The sequence below is a fragment of the Myripristis murdjan genome, chromosome 21 (genome assembly GCF_902150065.1).
Source record: "Myripristis murdjan chromosome 21, fMyrMur1.1, whole genome shotgun sequence".
NCBI classification, from domain to species: domain Eukaryota; kingdom Metazoa; phylum Chordata; class Actinopteri; order Holocentriformes; family Holocentridae; genus Myripristis; species Myripristis murdjan.
The window spans coordinates 25,076,521-25,094,020 of NC_044000.1; the positions used below are offsets into that span (position 1 = coordinate 25,076,521).

Genomic DNA, 17,500 nt, shown 5'->3' on the forward strand with positions numbered 1-17,500 from the left:
CTTTACTTTTTTCAATATTTACTAACGACATGCCGTATGTTTTGGAAAAATGTAGTGCCACTTTTTGCAGATGATTCAATTGTTTATTTTGTATCAATTGGCCTGACTGAGTTAAAAAACACACTTCAATCAGAGCCGCAACTATTACTTGACTGGATATGTGAGAATAGATGTGTTTTGAATGTAGCAAAAACCAGAAGTATTGTATTCACTGCTAGACATGCCACTAAAGATGATAATCAGCTGTGGCTACTACTTAAAGGTTCAAATATTGAACAGGTTCAAGAGGTAAAATTGCTGGGTGTCACACTTGATGGACGTTTAACATGGGAGAAACACATTGACAATATTGTCAGGAAAATCGGTAGTGGAATATCATGCATTAGAAGGTGTTCCTCATTTTAAACCCCAGCATCTAGAGTACTAGTGACACAGGCTCTAGTGCTGATTACTGTTCAGTAATATTGTCAGGTGCAGACAAAAAACACCTGTCCAAGCTTCAAGTAGCTCAGAATAAAGTGACAAGGCTTGCACTGAACTGTCCATTGGGTGTGAGGCAGCGTACTGAGTGATTGCATACAAGTCTCTCATGGCTCAGAGTAGAGGACAGGTTGGCATGCAATTTAATGTGTTTCTTTAGGAATATCTGTTATAGCAAACAACCAGTTTGTCTGTACTTGCAAATACATTATGTGAGAGATTATCATAAGTATTCTACCAGGTAAGCTACTAAGGGTCACATGGTTAAACAAAAACCCTGAACAAATTAAATATGCAGATCTGTAATCTATAGGGCCATTACAATATGGCATACGTTACCAACTATGATCACAGAGTACCCAGTAAGGCAAGTTTTAAGAGGCTGCTAAAAAAAAACATATGATGAATAACCCTAATGAGAATGAATTGAACTGAACAACCATGATTGATAAGTTGAGGTGTTGTGATGCTTGTTTTTATTTGACTGTTATTTGTCTTGGAAAGGTTTTTATTAGGATTGTTAACTGTTTTTATTGAGATCTGTAATATGTGATAATTATTGTTTTTTGTTGTGGACCCCAGGAAGAGTAGCTGCTACTTCGGTGGCAGCTAATAGGGATCCAAATAAAGAAATAAAGGTGTTTTCAAACCCCCCCCCACCCCCTCTCTCTCCAGTGGAGGCAGATGGCTGTCCTCCCAGTGGGCTCTACAGGTGTTAGGGTTAGAGTGTACAGAGGCCTGTACTATACTACTACGCTGGATTTCAGCTTAGCGAGGTAACTTTTTTCAAGTTTGAAGGGAAGAAGAAGGAATTCTTCTTGTTTTTTTTTTTTTTTTTTTTTTTTTTTTTACTCATGACTCTACACTGTCCAACCAAAAATTGATCTTGTAGACTGATGTAGTGATTTTTAAAAATATTTTTGAAAATAAATGAGGGGAATTTAATTGAGAGGGTTAAATAAAAGTCTGATAAAATACAGGCCAGCCTCTGGGCTCCTTTAGGTTTCCATTAGTTTTCTCATATTTAGTCTGGGTGTCTGCCCTGAAAAGTCCACATGAGAGTTGATGCCAAATGTTTTACAGTCTTTAAGTGACATTGAAATAATATTTTAACCAGCAGAATCAACACGAGGCGTCAGATGGTTTATAAAATGAAATTTCAAAATCAGTCGAATCAAAGTGACGATTCTGACGAAACTCAAACTGAGGGCAGACCTCCATCAAGGGTTGACCCTCATTGTGAGAGAGGGCCAGTTCCTCTGCAGGAGTGTATGGCTGAGTGGGAGACACGTTCATTTATTGAACGTGTTCAATAACATACAGTACAATACAGTAACATTTGTGTGTACACAAATGTTACTGTAGTCAGATCTACTCGTGCCGTCCTGGTGGAGAAGTAAGATTATAATCGCACTAATTTACGCATTGACACAGTCGGCGATTTTTTCCCAGCATTCCTTGCAACTGCAACTGTGTTGCTTTTTGCCTGGATGAGGGATTTATATTCCTGGTATTTATTTCAGATTATTGTCTGCTCCTCCGTCGTGAAGTATGTGGCTCGGGTGGATTTTAATCCTTGTCTGCGATTGCAGACAAGGACAGCAAACTCTGCCCTTTTTATGTTAGCGCGCACAGATCTAGATTGGAAAAGCCTGGGTTGAATTAGCGAGTTGATAACCGGCTTTATGGTACCGAAAATCCGGAGTGCGGATGTCTGGTTAAGTGAAGCCAGAAAACTAAGAGAAAGCCCGGCTATGTTAATCCATCTTATGGTACAGGCCCCAGGTGTAAGCTCACCTGTTGTGTCTCTGTCAATCTTCTTGAGAAAACGTTTGATATGATTTGACATAATACAAATAAAAGTGGACTGAAGACTAAAAGATACGATTTTTTTGTATTAAACATGAAAACAAAAAAGTTAAAAGTAAAACAACAGCACAACAACTCAGTCACTGTAGTCACGATCCTCAAGAAAGAGACGATGTCTCACTCTGCTGCTGTTTCACATGTCAGGACCCAGCTATGTTCTGGTTAGATCAGTGTTGTACAGCCAGAACAGAACCTTGTTGGAGCAGAATCAAGTTTCTCCAGCAGGTGGATCCTGGCGTCACAACACACTCTGGTCAGGGTCAGGTGACAGTGTATTCAATATTTAAAAACCTCACATTATTAGTTAAGGTATTAAAGCCTCTGGCGTGATGACGTCACACAGTTAAGTGTAATACCACCTAATCTGTCTGAATGTAGACTCCGACGTGACGTGAATGCAGCGCAGGCCGGAAGTGGAGAGTGAGTCATCTAGTTAATAGACGATCTTGGGCTGCATGTTTCCAGCTCGCGACCGTCGCAGACAGACAGATCGTTGCTGCTAACTGACAGCAGCGCCGGCTCCGTCTACTCCCCGGCGTCTGAGGGCTGCTACGCTAGCGGTGATGCTAAGCTAACGCTAGCTAGCTACGTGTAGAAATATCCGCTAGTGACCGGGTAGTCGGCTCCGTCTATGAACCGGAGTTACACGGACTGAGCTGCTGTTCCGCTGAGCCCAGAGAAAAACAGACAAGACGTTCCGTTCCGTTCCGTTCCAGCAGGTTCGTAGCGACACTGAGCCCAGGTCCAGGAAGTAGACCGCGCCCCGCCGGCTGACAGCACATGGCCTGTTGTCTCTGACAGTTTACCGGCTCACACACACACACACACACACACACACACACACACGCAAAAACACACTCACTCCTCTTCTCTCTCTCTCTCTCTCTCTCTCTCTCTCTCTCTCTGTGTGTGTGTGTGTGTGTGTGTGTGTGTGTGTGTGTGTGAGGGTTCGGTGTCTCTGAGCCGGTGGTTCGGGGTCTCTGCTCTGCTGTGTCCGTGTCAGCTGGTGCAGACTAATACCTGCTTCAGGATACACACACACACACACACACACACACATACATACATTCACACACTATAACCTAACACCACGTGTCTCGCGTGCCTAATGCCTATATATTCATAATCTGAATTCATTGATTAATTCTTATTTAGATGTCAATTCTTTTATATCTTGATCAGCATTTTACATGTAGTATATTTTATTGCTAACAAGACTAATATTTACCGTTTAATATCTTATATAGTATGTTACATCATAACTTATACATATGAATTATCATGTAAGTGAGATACTATATATATATTATATAAGTTATATATTATTGTATGTTATTTTACATCATATACTACTTTACATGATATTGTATAATATCTGAAAGTATTTCAGCTGTCAGGTGTGATCGTCTTCACTCAAACAGAAGCAGAGAAACAGACACTTAGTGCACTTTACTCTTATTAAATGGGATACATTATAATGTAGTGCATCATAACATAATGTCGCATATTGTAACATAATATAGTATGATATGATGTATAATATAATCAAAACCTTAAAGATCCATAAGAGATCTGAGTCACTTTTATAGCTCTTCTCCATTGTCTGTAAGTGGTATTGATCAGGTATTGATCAGGATTCTAGGTTGTTGATGCGATATTGATCAGGGTTCTTGGTTATTGATCAGTGGTCATGGTTACTGCTCAGGTATTGATCAGGTGTTGATCGAGATGTGTGTTGTTGTTTCAGAGCCAGGAGCTGTGTGCTGATTGGCCGGGACGGGGCGGTTTATGGCCTCTGGTGGAGCAGGAGAGCAGGATGTGAGCGCTGTGCGGACGCCGCTCTTCACTGCGAGGCCCAGTCTCTTTGTGCGAGCCAAGTCTGCTGTGTTCCACACTGCTGCTGGCCGCCGTGTCGTCTCGGGATCTGTGGAGGAGAAGAAGAAGAGAGAAGGTGGGCGGCGGCCTCAGTCTGCTGATCCAGGCTCCGCGCCGCCGCCCTGGCACGCTCCCCGCCCCGGGGCTGAGGCGCCGTGTGTCGAGGCCCGACCGCGTCCAGGTGCCGCCTCTGCCTCCTGTGCGATTGGAGACCCCCCGCCTTCCCGTAGATTATGTTGTAGCTCCGCCCCCTTGGCCCGGACCCGGCCTCTGAACATCTGTGTGCGCCCCCTCGCCTCAGGGAAGACCCCTCCTCCTCCTCGTGCCTGCCTCCCTGTGCCTCCGGACGGCGCCGCAGCACCGCCGCCAGCCTCCGTTCCCTCCATCACTGGCAGTCCGCGGTGTTCCTGCAGTGACAGTGATGATCAGGGGCAGGTGGGGCTCAACCTGCCGCGTCATGATGGCTCGACTCGGGCGGAGCTGACATCTCCGAAATCGCTGAGCACAGCACAGCCGGCAGGGGCGGGGCTTTTAGGGAAGAGGAGCCTCCCGCCTCAACGTGGTGCCATCTCGACTGTTTCTTCCTATCCCACCCGCCCCTCTCCACCCAAAAGTCCTGCCCCCACCCCTGCGCCTGCAGACGCCATGCCTACCAACCACTTGCTCCGGGTCGGTCCTGCGGCCACGCCCATCATCACAGCCACTAAAGTGCCTTCCGCTCGTTGTCCAGCCAAGCCGGCGAGCAGCGATGACTTCACCAAACCTTCCTCTTCAGACGCCGACACCTGCCATCTGAAGCAGGAAGCGACTGAGGAAAATGCCACCACCTCTCAGAGCCACTTCACCGCCGTGCCTCGCTCTGTTTCCAAAGAGGAAGTGACCGGAGCCCCGCCGCAGCACCTCGGCAGGAGTCCAGTACTGACCTGGGTGGCGGTGGCGACTCCGAGGCCGGTACAGAATGGAACAAGCGGCGCCACGGAGGCTGAAGAGGAAGTGAGGACGTGGGACGGTGTGGAGGATTTGGTGTCGGAGAGTCTGGGGTCATTTTGTCGGCGGGACCTGGACGGTGTGCGACGAGACGAGACCACGGTCTGCCGCGGAGAGGGAGGAGCTACAGACCAGGTACAGGGAGCACAGTATGTTGGGCCATGGCCAAACCTTTAACATGGGGTTTATTTAATTTGGATTTATTTAGTCTTTATTTTAGCAGGATGTTACGGAAGCCCTAAAGGGCCATACATACATATATTTTATTTCTTCCGTTTTCTCGTGATAACGAGATAATTTCCCTCTGTTTTCCCGTGATAACGAGATAAATTTCCTCCGTTTTCTCGTGATAACGCGATAATTTTCCTCCGTTTTCTCGTGATAACGAGATATTTTCCCTCCGTTTTGAATGAATGAATGAAACGTGATAGGCCTGAGATTTCCATCATACGTGACATGTCATGCTGACTGACGTCTCCTTGGACACATAAAGCAGGGGTCACCAATCACGTGCCATGGAGGGCCGAGAGGCTGCAGGTTTTCATTCCAACCAAGACCTCCACCAGGTGATTTCACTGATTAGCTCCAGGTGATCAGTGAAATCACCTGGTGGAGGTCTTGGTTGGAATGAAAACCTGCAGCCTCTCGGCCCTCCATGGCACATGATTGGTGACCCCTGACATAAAGCATAAAGCTATTTCAGCCTGTGTCAGGCCTTGATTGAACAGATAAGTGATGCAGTGATCAATATTCTCCTGCTCCTCTGATATTGCTACACTGACTGATGTTTCCTGCAATAATTTAATAAGACAATCGCTTTGTTTTCTCGAGATCTCGATTTAATTATCTCGTTATCACGAGAAAACGGAGGAAAATTATCTCGTTATCACGAGAAAACGGAGGAAATTTATCTTGTTATCACGGGAAAACAGAGGAAAATTATCTCGTTATCACGAGAAAACGGAGGAATTATCTCGTTATCACGAGAAAACGGAGGAAATAAAATATATGTTTGTATGGCCCTTTAGGGCTTCCGTAGGATGTGACATCCAGCAAACATGTTTACTCCGGGGTTTAAAATAAAACTTTAACGTGAATTATTTTCCTTTTGATTTGAAGAACAATCAGCTGAAACTGAAGTCTAAGTTCATTTAAATTTATATTTAAATTTCTGGAGTTCCCAGGGTTAGGGTATATATATTTACACTAACATTTAGATTCATATTTATATTTACATGTTGATTTGAGCGACTATGTGTTTGCAGTGTGTGTGTGTGTGTGTGTGTGTGACTGAAGATTAAAACAGGAAGTAGTGAGTTGGTTTGACATGTCCATTTTCAGAGTGAAGGTTTGACTTTGTTGCGCCTCTCGGGTCGTGACGAGCGTCCAGCAACTCGGCGTCACATGACGGACGGGTGATGACAGCATCAGCTGACAGCGTTTGTTTCCTGTTGGTCTGACTCTTTTCCTCCTCCTAGCTTTCAGACTGGCTCCGCCCCTCCTTCCTGGACCCGCCTCCTCTTTGCCTTACATCCTCTGGCCAGCAGGAGGCGGCGGCGGGACAGAAAGACACCGCCGCCTCACAAAACACAACAGGAAGTGTTCAGACCGCAGCAGCCGGCCTGCCGCCCAACACACCAACTGTGCCAACCCACGCCGGCGGAAGCCAGGACCGACCGCCAACCGAGACGCACGGCGCCACAGGTGACCTTTACTCAACTTCCTGCTGACAAAAACTGGTTCAAAATAACATCATCCCCAGTCATACACACACACACACACACACACACACACTCTGACGTGTCTGTTTCTGACTGCAGTCGTGTGCTGACTGTACTCTGTCCACTTCCTGTCCGCCTCGCGTCCACTTCCTGCTGGTTGGCAGCAGGAGAGCTAGGGGGCGGAGCCAAGCAGATGAAAGGGGTTGAAGGTGTGGTTGTGTTTCCTCAGATGTGACTGGCCGTGCTGCGGGACCCTCAGTCGGCTCTGTGACCAATCAGATCTCTGCTTTCCACCTGACGCAGCAGGAGAAGCCCTCCTCCTCCTCACCTTCATCCTCCTCCTCCTCTTCCTCCCCCTCAAAGGAGCGTCTGCTGTCCAGGTGAGTTCAGACAAACTAGCCAATCAGAAGCCATGCAGGTCCTGTCAGGGCTGAGCGATTTGATGTTGGATCTTTATTTTATCTATTTATTTTTAAAATAATTTGTCCCTCAGCTCAAACAACAATTTGCTTTACATCATGAAGACGCCCTGCAGCTGCCAGTGTGTGTGTGCAGGGATTCCTCCAGGATTTATGAAACTGTGGGGGAGGGCTTCAGCATCAGCGTCAACCCAAAGTGATACCTCTTCTCTGAATAGACAAGCTAAGCCAGTGTGCTGCTGTTAGCCAGTGAAAATAGAGCGGAGTGGCAACTCTTCGCTTTGATACACAATCTATGTCAGTGCGCTGCTGTAGCCTGGAAAGTTTCTCTGCCTTTTGTTCTCGCACGGTGCCGGTGCAGGTGTTGGAATGTTTTTTCTTGGTGGTGCAGGTGCAGGTGAAACGACTGGAGGGGTTGTGCCACCCAGATTTGCTTCCCTCCATGTAATTTCCCCAGACATACGCTCATATTGCACACAAAAACAGCATTTCAGTCAAATTATGTCATTATGTAACGATAGTCTGTTAAAAATAGATTCCATTTTATTTAGCTAATTCTGCGATTCCGTCAGCGATTCTGTGATCGCTCAAATTATAGGGCCCTACAATATTAACATTAACGATAACATTAGGGTCGTTTTCACAGGCTTGAACAAAAAAATGGATTAAATATAATCTTGCCTAGGTATCTTTCTCTTGCCCTTTTCTCTCCCTCTGCGAGCGCGCAGCAGCAGAATCAAACAGGCGGGTGATGACTCCGGTGTTCATTTTTCAAAATAAAGTTAATTGCAGTGTAATGTAACATTTCATGATAGTTAAATTATCATTTCAAACTCTGATTATAGTAAGTATATGTGCGCAAATATAGGCTATATATATGTATATGTATATCCATTCATACAATATACTTTAAATTCTTTTTAACATCTGAAAAAAAAAATCATCATTCAAAAGGCGTGGCGGCTTTTATTTTGCCATGGCGGTGCGCCACGATCAATTACATGTAGCGGAAACCTTGTGTGTGTGTGTGTGTGTGTGTGTGTGTGTGTGTGTGTGTGTGTGTGTGTTCAGTCTAGAGTGTGTTGCTATGCAGGTGGATGGAGATGAGGAAGAGTTTCCAAATGAGCTGGAGAATGCCTGCAGTGATGATGGTGAGATGTTACCACACACACACAAACACACACACACACACACGCACCAAGTCCTCTACAGCTCCGCCCCCAGGTGCTGATTGGTTCTTTCGATGTTTTTGTGTTTTCCTCAGATGAGTCTGACGGCTCCACTGTGACCGGCACCTCATCCACAGCATCCATCAGCCTGCTGTATGGGTGAGACACACACACACACTCACACACACACACACACACACACACACACACAGGCACACGTGCACGCACGCACGTGCTCCTCCTCCTCTTCCTTACCCCCTTCTTCTACTCTTCCTCTCCTTCTCAGCTCCTCTTCCTCCTCATGCTCCCCTTCCTCTTCCTTCTCCTCCCCCTTTTCTTCCTCCTGCTTGTCGTCTCTGCAGATTTAGAAAGTTTTTAGCTTTTCCACCTGGAGGCCAAGAGTTGAAGATGAGCCAGTGGAGCTGAAAACAAACAAACAAACAAAAAACAAATGCATCCAATAATGCATCTCACTTCCAACAATCAGAGTCAAAGGCTTTAAAATCCATCAGGTCTGCATCCGTCCCTCCTGCCACACACAAACACCAGCGGCTGCTCGACCAATTAGAATCTGAGAGTCTCGACCAGCCAACCAGAAACCTGCTGCCCTGCTTGTGGTCAGTGTGGCATCACTCTGAGCCTGGGGGGTCGGACGGTGGCCTGGAGGGGCCTGTAGCTCTACAAGCCGGCAGATGTCATTTTTTCTGACATTTAGAAAATATTCAGACTTTGTTACCAAGAGCTGACAGCGTTCAGCATCTTTTAGCTTTCCTTTAGCTGTCAGCGTTGTAAGAATTGTAAAATCAGCTTTTGAATGAGGATAAAACAGCTTTTGCTGCTGCTGATGTTTCTCTGCCAGCCCAGCCTGCAGGTCTCATTCAGGACTGCAGAGGGCGCAGTGATCAGCTGTATCCTCATAGAAAGGCCTTCATTTAACACATTTGTAGGCCTGCTGTTACTATTATTGTTATTATTGTAGGAGATTTTGTAGTTAATATCGTCATTAACAATAATATTGATAATGGTAATAAATCCGTTTGGACTCAGAGATGCACAGTCCATGTCTGATCCAGTTTGAAAAGTAAAATCTGAAATAATGAACACACAGCAAGTAAACAAATACTTTAGTTCTGTAAAAGTTGAAGTTAAAATAGAAATGTTCACATTGGAGCCTTTTTTTGCTGCTCCAGTTGTGAATATAAGAACGGCATACCTGGTGGTGAAAAAGCTTCTGTCTCCTGCGGGACGAGCTGTGTTGTTTCTGGCGTCCTCTGTGGGCGGAGCCTCCTATTGTTCTGGTTGTTGGAGTGAAAGCGGCGGAGCGTGGTGGAAAACTCCACCGCCGCCCAGAGCGATTCTCTGCTCAGACCGGTGGCCGAGCCACTATTGTTCCTGTCGGCTCCCAACAGCTGATTTATGTTAAAACACACACACACACACACACACACACTCCCCTGGCCGAATGTATGTATAGTATAGCATGAAAGCTGGTCAGCTGTCAGAGCCTCACATCTGTTCCTTCGCCTCTTCCTTCCTGTATGACCGTCATGTGAGTTTTTTTTGTTAAAATTTTCTTGTTGATTTTGTTTATCTGATTGTTTTGTTTTGTTTTTGTTATGTTTACAAATAAAGTGGACAGTTTGGTTCAACATGTTTGATTTGAAGTGACCAGATGTTTTATTCTGTGTGAAAGGAAAGTTTGCTCCTGCTGAGTCATCAGATATTGTCAGATGCTGAGTCATCAAATGAAGCCCTTCATGTTGATTTTATTTCCTGATCTTCCTCAGTCTGGATCTGCTGTGATGTGACACAGTTAATGATTATCTTCATTAAAATAAATCCAAAGTCGTAAGGGAAGTGATCAGAGGTTAAACCGTAACACTAGCCCTAACCCTGAACTTTAACCCCTGAACCCTAAAACCTAAACCCTGAACTTTAAGCACTGAACCCTAAAGCCTGAACTTTATACCCTGAACCCTGTGACCTCCTGAGTCTGACCAGCAGCCAAAAACCCCCAGGATTAATTAAATAAAAATTCGAATCATAGAGAAGCTATTCATTTTTCGAAATTATAATCTCTGTTGTGTGTGTGCGTGTGTGTGCGTGTCAGTATCGAGGAGCCCATGTCGGGGGTGGACGAGGATCGGGAGGAGAAACCGGCGCTGGTTCCCAGTTTATTCCCGTTCTTCCCACCAACGCTCTACTTCAGCACTGCTAATGAGAGAGGTCATCACACACACACACACACACACACACACACACACAGACACAGTATGGAGAGCCACAAGGCTAAAGTTTCAAGTATTTTGGTGTCATATTTTTGTGTCCTTTCGGTTTTGTAATGTAGAATTTTTTTTGTTTTTAATAATTTTTTTTTTTAAAAATTGTGGCTTGGGTTATTTTGTGTTTTTGTTTTGATGTTTGGTGTTAGGAGATGTGTTCCACAGGGTTGGAGGAGAGGAAAGTTCCAGCTTGTTTGACATATTCAATGCTTGCCATGTTTTTCAGTCTGGAATTCAGACCAGATTAATTTTGGGGGGTCAAAGGGAACAGAAATATTTGTCTTAAACAGTTTTGTTGGCTTTGAATCCAGACTGTGGAGACAAAATAAACAAACAAAAAAAATCTTGTGAAGTGTATTGAGATATGTCTGATTGCTGGATCAGACATGACATGCATGTCCGTCTGGACACAAAAGTCAATGGTTTGTCCAAGGAGGTCGGAGGCATCCACAGCCGATGACGATGTAAATCTACTGTACAGTTTGTGTTCATGTTTGTTTGTTTGTCGTTTGTTTGTTGTGCGTTGTGTTCATGTTTGTTTGTTTGTTGTGCAGTGGAGCTGCTGCCTCCAGAGCAGAGACGTTTGCTGAAGTGGAAGATGAGCACCGTCACTCCCAACGTGGTCAAACACACCATCGCCAGGTCGCACTTCAAAGTCACCAAGAGTGAGTCACTGCTGACATCACTGCTGACATCACACAGGACTCTGAAAACTGCTCACCGCATCCTCATTTATTTGAACAGCAAAATTTAATGTTGGGATTAGGATCAGAAAAGTTCATGTTGGACTCAGATCATCTTTTGAAAAATGCACAAAAGATCCCTGAAGTTTGTCCCTGTGTGGTTCCTGTAGGAAGCCATGACTGGCTGGGCTGCTGGGGTCACCACATGAAGTCTCCCGGCTTCAAGGCCATCAGAGAATACCAAAAGGTAAGGAACCACTTCCTGTTCCTGCTGAACCACTTCCTGTCTGTTTGTGTTCTACCTGAACCACTTCCTGTCCTTGCTGAACCACTTCCTGTTTTTGTTCCAGTTGAACCACTTCCCCGGCTCCTTTCAGATCGGCAGGAAGGACCGGTTGTGGAGGAACTTGTCGAAGATGCAAGCTCGGTTTGGCAAACGAGAGTTTGGCTTCTTTCCTCGCTCCTTCATCCTTCCTCAGGACATCAAGCTGCTCCGTAAGGCCTGGGAGGACGGCGGCTCTCACCAGAAATGGATCATTAAACCTGTAAGTTCCACTAGCAGCCAGTAACCTCACCAGTTTACATGAAACCATAAAATAAAACAATAGACAATAAAGTAAAAAATTGTGTTGATGGAGGGGCTTGAGCTTCAAGTGAAATCGACTTCAATTCAAACCAGCTATTTCAGCGAAGCACAGATTTTATTTGTGCCGTTAAAGGAAAACCCCTTGAGCGCCTAATCCCCTCTGGAGAGATCACTGCTGCCTTTCTAGAACATTTCTGTTTCAGCTGCTCACTGCACACTGACTGTACTGAACTAAGGCTAATGCTAGCTAACGTTAGCGGACTGTCCAATGTTGAGTGCAGTCAATAATCTGACCCAAACAAACACTGTGACATTCATGGGCTGTTGGACTGCTCAAGGACTGAGGCGACATTGTGCAAGGATGAATTAATAATAAGAAGAATAACAATGACTTTAAATAATAAAACATTTTTCTTTCATGTACGTGCCCAAAATTGACCCCACTGTCACTGTTGCCTCACAACAAAAAGGTCCCGGGTTGAAATTAGGGATGGCTCGATACCACTTTTTCACATCCGATACCGATACCAATACTGCAGCCTTGAGGATCGGCCGATTCCGATACCGATCCGATTCTTTTTGTCCCTTTAAAAGTTGTTAATAATACGTGGATGTAATTTGCTTGATACTGACATCTAAAAACACCACATTCACTGTACAACAACTATTCTGGTCCCCTAAAGAAAGAAGGAAAATATGTGACAACAACTGAACTGAATTGGAAATCTTAATGCATTCATACAGCGAGTTTGAACATTTTTTTTTTTAAGTGCAACACCGCTGCAACGGTGTTGCAGACGGCGTGGGAGAACATTGCTGCTCGGGTCAATACGTAAGTTTAAAAGTAGTCCGTTGCAATCAATAATATTACAGGGGAAAACTGCTTGAATTACTGCTGGCCTATTAATTTATTTCATTTAGGTGACGTGGAACGGTAACGCTCAAAAAGATAATTGTCTGGAAATGCTAAAACATTTATGCGCGGTCTTATAACCATCTCCCGACGAATATTTAATTCTCTGCGCAGTAACACTGCACCTTCATCTACGGGATCGTTGTCGAAAGGACATGCCATGTTTGTGAAAAAAAGTCACCACCTAACTTCTAATGAACTTCTAATAAAGGCCTACTAACTGTTTTTTTTTTTTTTTTTTAAATCATTAGGAAAAAAAAAAAAAAAAAAAAAGTAACAGACGGCAGAACTAATATGTCACGCCAAAACTCGCCTGCTGACTGAATGAATGAGGAAGTTAAATACCGTGTGTGGCTGAAAGAGGGCGGGCACAGAGAGAAACTCGAGGTTTCATGAGAAAAATCTGGTCCCGACCAGGTTAGTTTCATGGACTCTGTTACTGCGGTAACTGACCGAGAGCTTAAGTTACCTCCGTCTGTGAAACAGGCTAGAGTTACCCCTCTTTCTCTGCTTTGAGTTACCTCCCTTTATGAAACGGAAAACTCAGAGTTTCCCTCATTTCTGGGTTAACAGACTCAGAGTTTTCACTAAACCTGCTTTGTGAAACGGACCCAAGATTTGCTGCACCAAAACAAAAACGGTTCGTTTTTCTTTGCACTCGCCTGTAAAAAGTCTCTGTACTCCTTTCCATGATGCTTCTTCAGATGCTTTATTAAGTCCGTTGTGTTAAAACGTCCGGTTTAGCTACCACCCCTTGAGACACTCATATTGCAAACGTTGCGCTTTTGTCCTCCGTAAGGAGGGCACGACAACAGCTCTGCAGGCTTCTGCTCACGTGACGAAAACACAGGCACATGGCAACCATGGCGACAGCTCGTCTGTATTACGGCATGTCGCGCAAAGTGAAGTTGAGGACATATGAGATAGCTTGGGCTTGTGGATCGGATCGGACGGGTTCTAATAAAAAAATCCGATACCCGATCCAGTCATTTTGGCCTGGATCGGACTCGATACCGATCCAGTGGATCGGATCGGACCATCCCTAGTTCAAATCTTGGCCAGGGTAGGGCCTTTCTGTGTGGAGTTTGCATGCGTTTCCTCGGGGTGCTCCGGTTTGCCCCACCATTAAAAACATGTATGCCAGGTTAATTCTTCCGTCAGTGCCCCTGATCAAGGCGCTGGAAATAGAAATGGGTTTGATCCCCAGGTGCTGGATGTCGGCTGCCCACTGCTCCTAATAATTAGGTCGGGTCAAAATATACAGAAAGAATTTTCCTTCGCGGATCAATAAAGGTTAACCCTTAACCCGTAAACTACATTCAAAACAAGGTTCGGTATCGGATTGGAACTCTGGATAAGCTGATACTCACACTGCTGTACTTGGTATCTGCACTGTCAACTCAAACTGCCACCAGTTTGGGGAAATGTTAGGTTAAACTCTAAAAACGCCAAAAAATCCTTCCAGAGTTAATTGTTTTGTTTTTAGTGAGTCATCAAGATTAGATTAGATTACTTTATTGTCATTGTACAGAACAAACAACGAAAATCAGTTGCATTCAAGACCGGACTCTTATTACAGAATAAACAAAAAGGAAAGAATAAATAAATGCACTCATCCATCACTCATTCTTTCATCTACACAGTAGACAGACCATACACTCATCGTGCCAGCGTATGCAATTTAAAAAGGGATAAAATAAGAGGTCACAGTTATTGCACATGTTGTTGTGATGTGTTGCGGGGGTTTGTTTTCAGTTCAGAGTTCATAATGGTGATGGCTTTGGGATAAAAACTGTTCATTAAACGTGTGGTGCGTGTTCTGATGGACCTGTAGCGTTTCTTGGAGGGTAACAGTTCAAACAGGTAGTGGGCAGGGTGAAATTAGTCTTTTAGGATGTTGTGAGTCCGCTGCAGGCAACGGGAGGTGAAGATGCCTTCTAAGGCAGGTAACTGTTGTCCTATGAGGTTTTGTGCTGTTTTTAGGACTCTCTGCAGAAATTTGTCTGCTGCAGAGCTGCTACCAAACCACACCAGGAGTCCATGAGTGAGGACACTCTCAATTGAGCAGCAGTAGAATGACCTTAGGAGCTGCTGGGACAGGTTTATCTTCCTGAGTGTTCTCAGGAAGTACAGTCGCTGTTGGGCCTTTTTGACCAGTGCTGTGGTGTTAACTGTCCATGTGATGTGTGTGCCCAGGAATTTGAAACTGGACACTCTCTCTCTCTCTCCCTCTCCCCATTGATGTACAGTGGCAAATGTACATCCTGCTTTTTCCTGAAGTCAATTATGATTTCTTTTGTTTTTTTGATATTCAGAGTCAGGTTATTGTCTGTGCACCACACTGTCAGCGCCTGTACCTCCTCTCTGTTCGACGACTCCTCGCCTTTGGTAATCAGCCCCACCACAGTCATGTCATCAGCAAATTTGACTATGGTGGTGGAGTTGTGAGATGGTACACAGTCATGATTGTACAGAGAGTAGAGGAAGGGGCTCAGCACGCAGCCTTGTGGGGCTCCTGTGCTGAGTGTCAGAGTGGAGGAGCAGTGGGGGCCCATCCTGACTGACTGTGGCCGGTTTGTCAAGAAGTCCTTAATCCACAGGCAGATGTTGTGTTGTATGCCCAGGTCGGACATCTTGGTGAACAGTCGGCTGGGTAGGATAGTATTAAATGCAGAACTGTAGTCCACGAACAGCAGCCGTGCATATGTCCCCTGTTGCTTCAGGTGGCGCAGTACAGTGTGGAGGACATATGAGATGGTGTCGTCTGTCGATCTGTTTGTTTTGTATGCGTATTGGTGGGGGTCCAGGGTGGGTGGCAGGGCAGCCTTGATGTGTTGCAGTACAGTCTCTCCAGGAACTTCATGATTATAAGTGTCAGTGCTACGGGCCTATAGTCATTAGGAGTTGTTATAGCTGTCTGCTTTGGGACTGGCACGATTGTGGACGTCTTCAGGCAGGTGGGAACAGTGCATTGTTTGAGAGAAAGGTTGAAGATATTAGTGAATACATCACTTAACTCTACAGCAGGACCCGCCCTGGGACACCATCTGGGCCAGCTGCTTTCCGTGTGTTGATTTTACGGAGTGTGCGTCTCACCTCAGCAGACTGGATGATGAGTGCCTGGCTGTTGGTGGCTAGTGCTGGGTCGATGGTCATCACGGCTCTTCTCTCCTCGAAGCGGCCAAAGAACTGGTTGAGCTGCTCTGCCACTGAAGCACTGCTGCTGGTCAGGCTGCAGGTGTTGTTTTGCCTGGTAATGTGACGTATTCCCTGCCATGCCCGACGGGGGTCAGAGTGGTCCTCGATCCTCTGCTTGTGGGCTGCTTTAGCATCCCTGATGCCCTTCTTCAGGTTCGCCCTGGCCTCGCTGTACTGTTGTGTGTCACCTGACCGGAAAGCAGTGTTGTGGGCGCTTAGCAGGAGCTGTACGTCCTTGGTCATCCACAGCTTGCTGTTGGGAAACACGCGGATACGTTTTGTGGTGGTGACATTGTCCATGCAGCGTTTTATGTAGAATAATACAGAGGCGGTGTAGGTGTCAATATTTTCATCCTCAAATATAGTCCAGTCAGTGCAGGAAAAGCAATTGTGCAATTGCTCAGAAGCCCCATCTGGCCACACTTGTACTGCTCTGGCAGTTGGTTTGACTGTGTTAATAACAGGTCTATACACTGGAGTCAGAAACAAGGAGATGTGATCAGATTGACCCAGATGGGGGAGAGGTGATGCCTTAAATCCATGCTTGATGTTGCTGTAGACATGGTCAAGTGTGTTCTTCCATCTCGTGGCACACTGGACATGTTGGTAAAATTTGGGGAGGACAGTCTTTAAGTTGGCTTTGTTGAAATCACCTGCTAGTACAAAAACTCCATCAGGGTGGGCCCGCTGTTGTTTGCTAACGGCAGTTAGCAAGTGGCCCAAGGCTGTTGTGGTGTTAGCATCAGGAGGAATGTAAACAGCAGTGATAATGACGACTGTAAACTCCCGTGGCAGATACAAAGGGCGACATCTTAATGATAAAAACTCCATTTCCGGGGAACAGTAAGTGTCAGTAGTCACAGCGTTTGTACACCAGTTGTTGTTTGTGTAAACGCAAAGCCCCCCTCCTCCACTCTTACCGGAGTCCGATGTCCTGTCGGCTTGGTGTACTGAGCGGCCCGCTAGCGCAACAGCCTCTGCCGGGATAGTTGGGTTGAGCCATGTCTCCGTGATGACCATAACACAGCAGTCCTGGATGTTTTTCTGTTTGGATATGGTGAGCTCCAGCAGCGAACCGATGACAAGCAGTTCATGCCGACTGTATCTAACATATGCTAGTGCATACGTGGCACTCATTAATAAGTAAACTGTCAGTAAACTAATTAAAGAGTACCGATATCTAGAGTGCTGAGCTGCTGCATGTACGTGCGCCGCCATCTTGCCAAATATAAAAGGGCTAGTGTTTCCTGAGCTCAAAGACGACTTGAATTTGCTGTGATTATTCATCCTCATCCTGTTTGTTGTCCCGCAGCCTGCC

At 45.5% G+C, this 17,500-nt stretch overlaps 1 protein-coding gene across 2 annotated transcripts in view; it reads left to right on the plus strand.

Moving 5' to 3' along the window:
- The first annotated feature begins 2,777 nt into the window (after positions 1-2,777).
- Positions 2,778-17,500, plus strand: part of ttll4 (tubulin tyrosine ligase-like family, member 4) — a 21,518-nt gene continuing 6,795 nt past the window's right edge. For both annotated transcript variants that reach the window (XM_030080509.1, XM_030080510.1), the window contains exons 1-11: positions 2,778-3,068; positions 4,097-5,346; positions 6,690-6,915; positions 7,162-7,312; positions 8,423-8,502; positions 8,616-8,679; positions 10,631-10,746; positions 11,357-11,467; positions 11,656-11,732; positions 11,836-12,030; positions 17,495-17,500. The exon at positions 17,495-17,500 is cut by the window's right edge and continues 77 nt beyond it. In XM_030080509.1, the coding sequence (XP_029936369.1) occupies positions 4,138-5,346; positions 6,690-6,915; positions 7,162-7,312; positions 8,423-8,502; positions 8,616-8,679; positions 10,631-10,746; positions 11,357-11,467; positions 11,656-11,732; positions 11,836-12,030; positions 17,495-17,500 (2,235 nt within the window). In that variant the 5' untranslated portion in view covers positions 2,778-3,068; positions 4,097-4,137. The remainder of the gene's footprint in view (positions 3,069-4,096; positions 5,347-6,689; positions 6,916-7,161; positions 7,313-8,422; positions 8,503-8,615; positions 8,680-10,630; positions 10,747-11,356; positions 11,468-11,655; positions 11,733-11,835; positions 12,031-17,494) is intronic.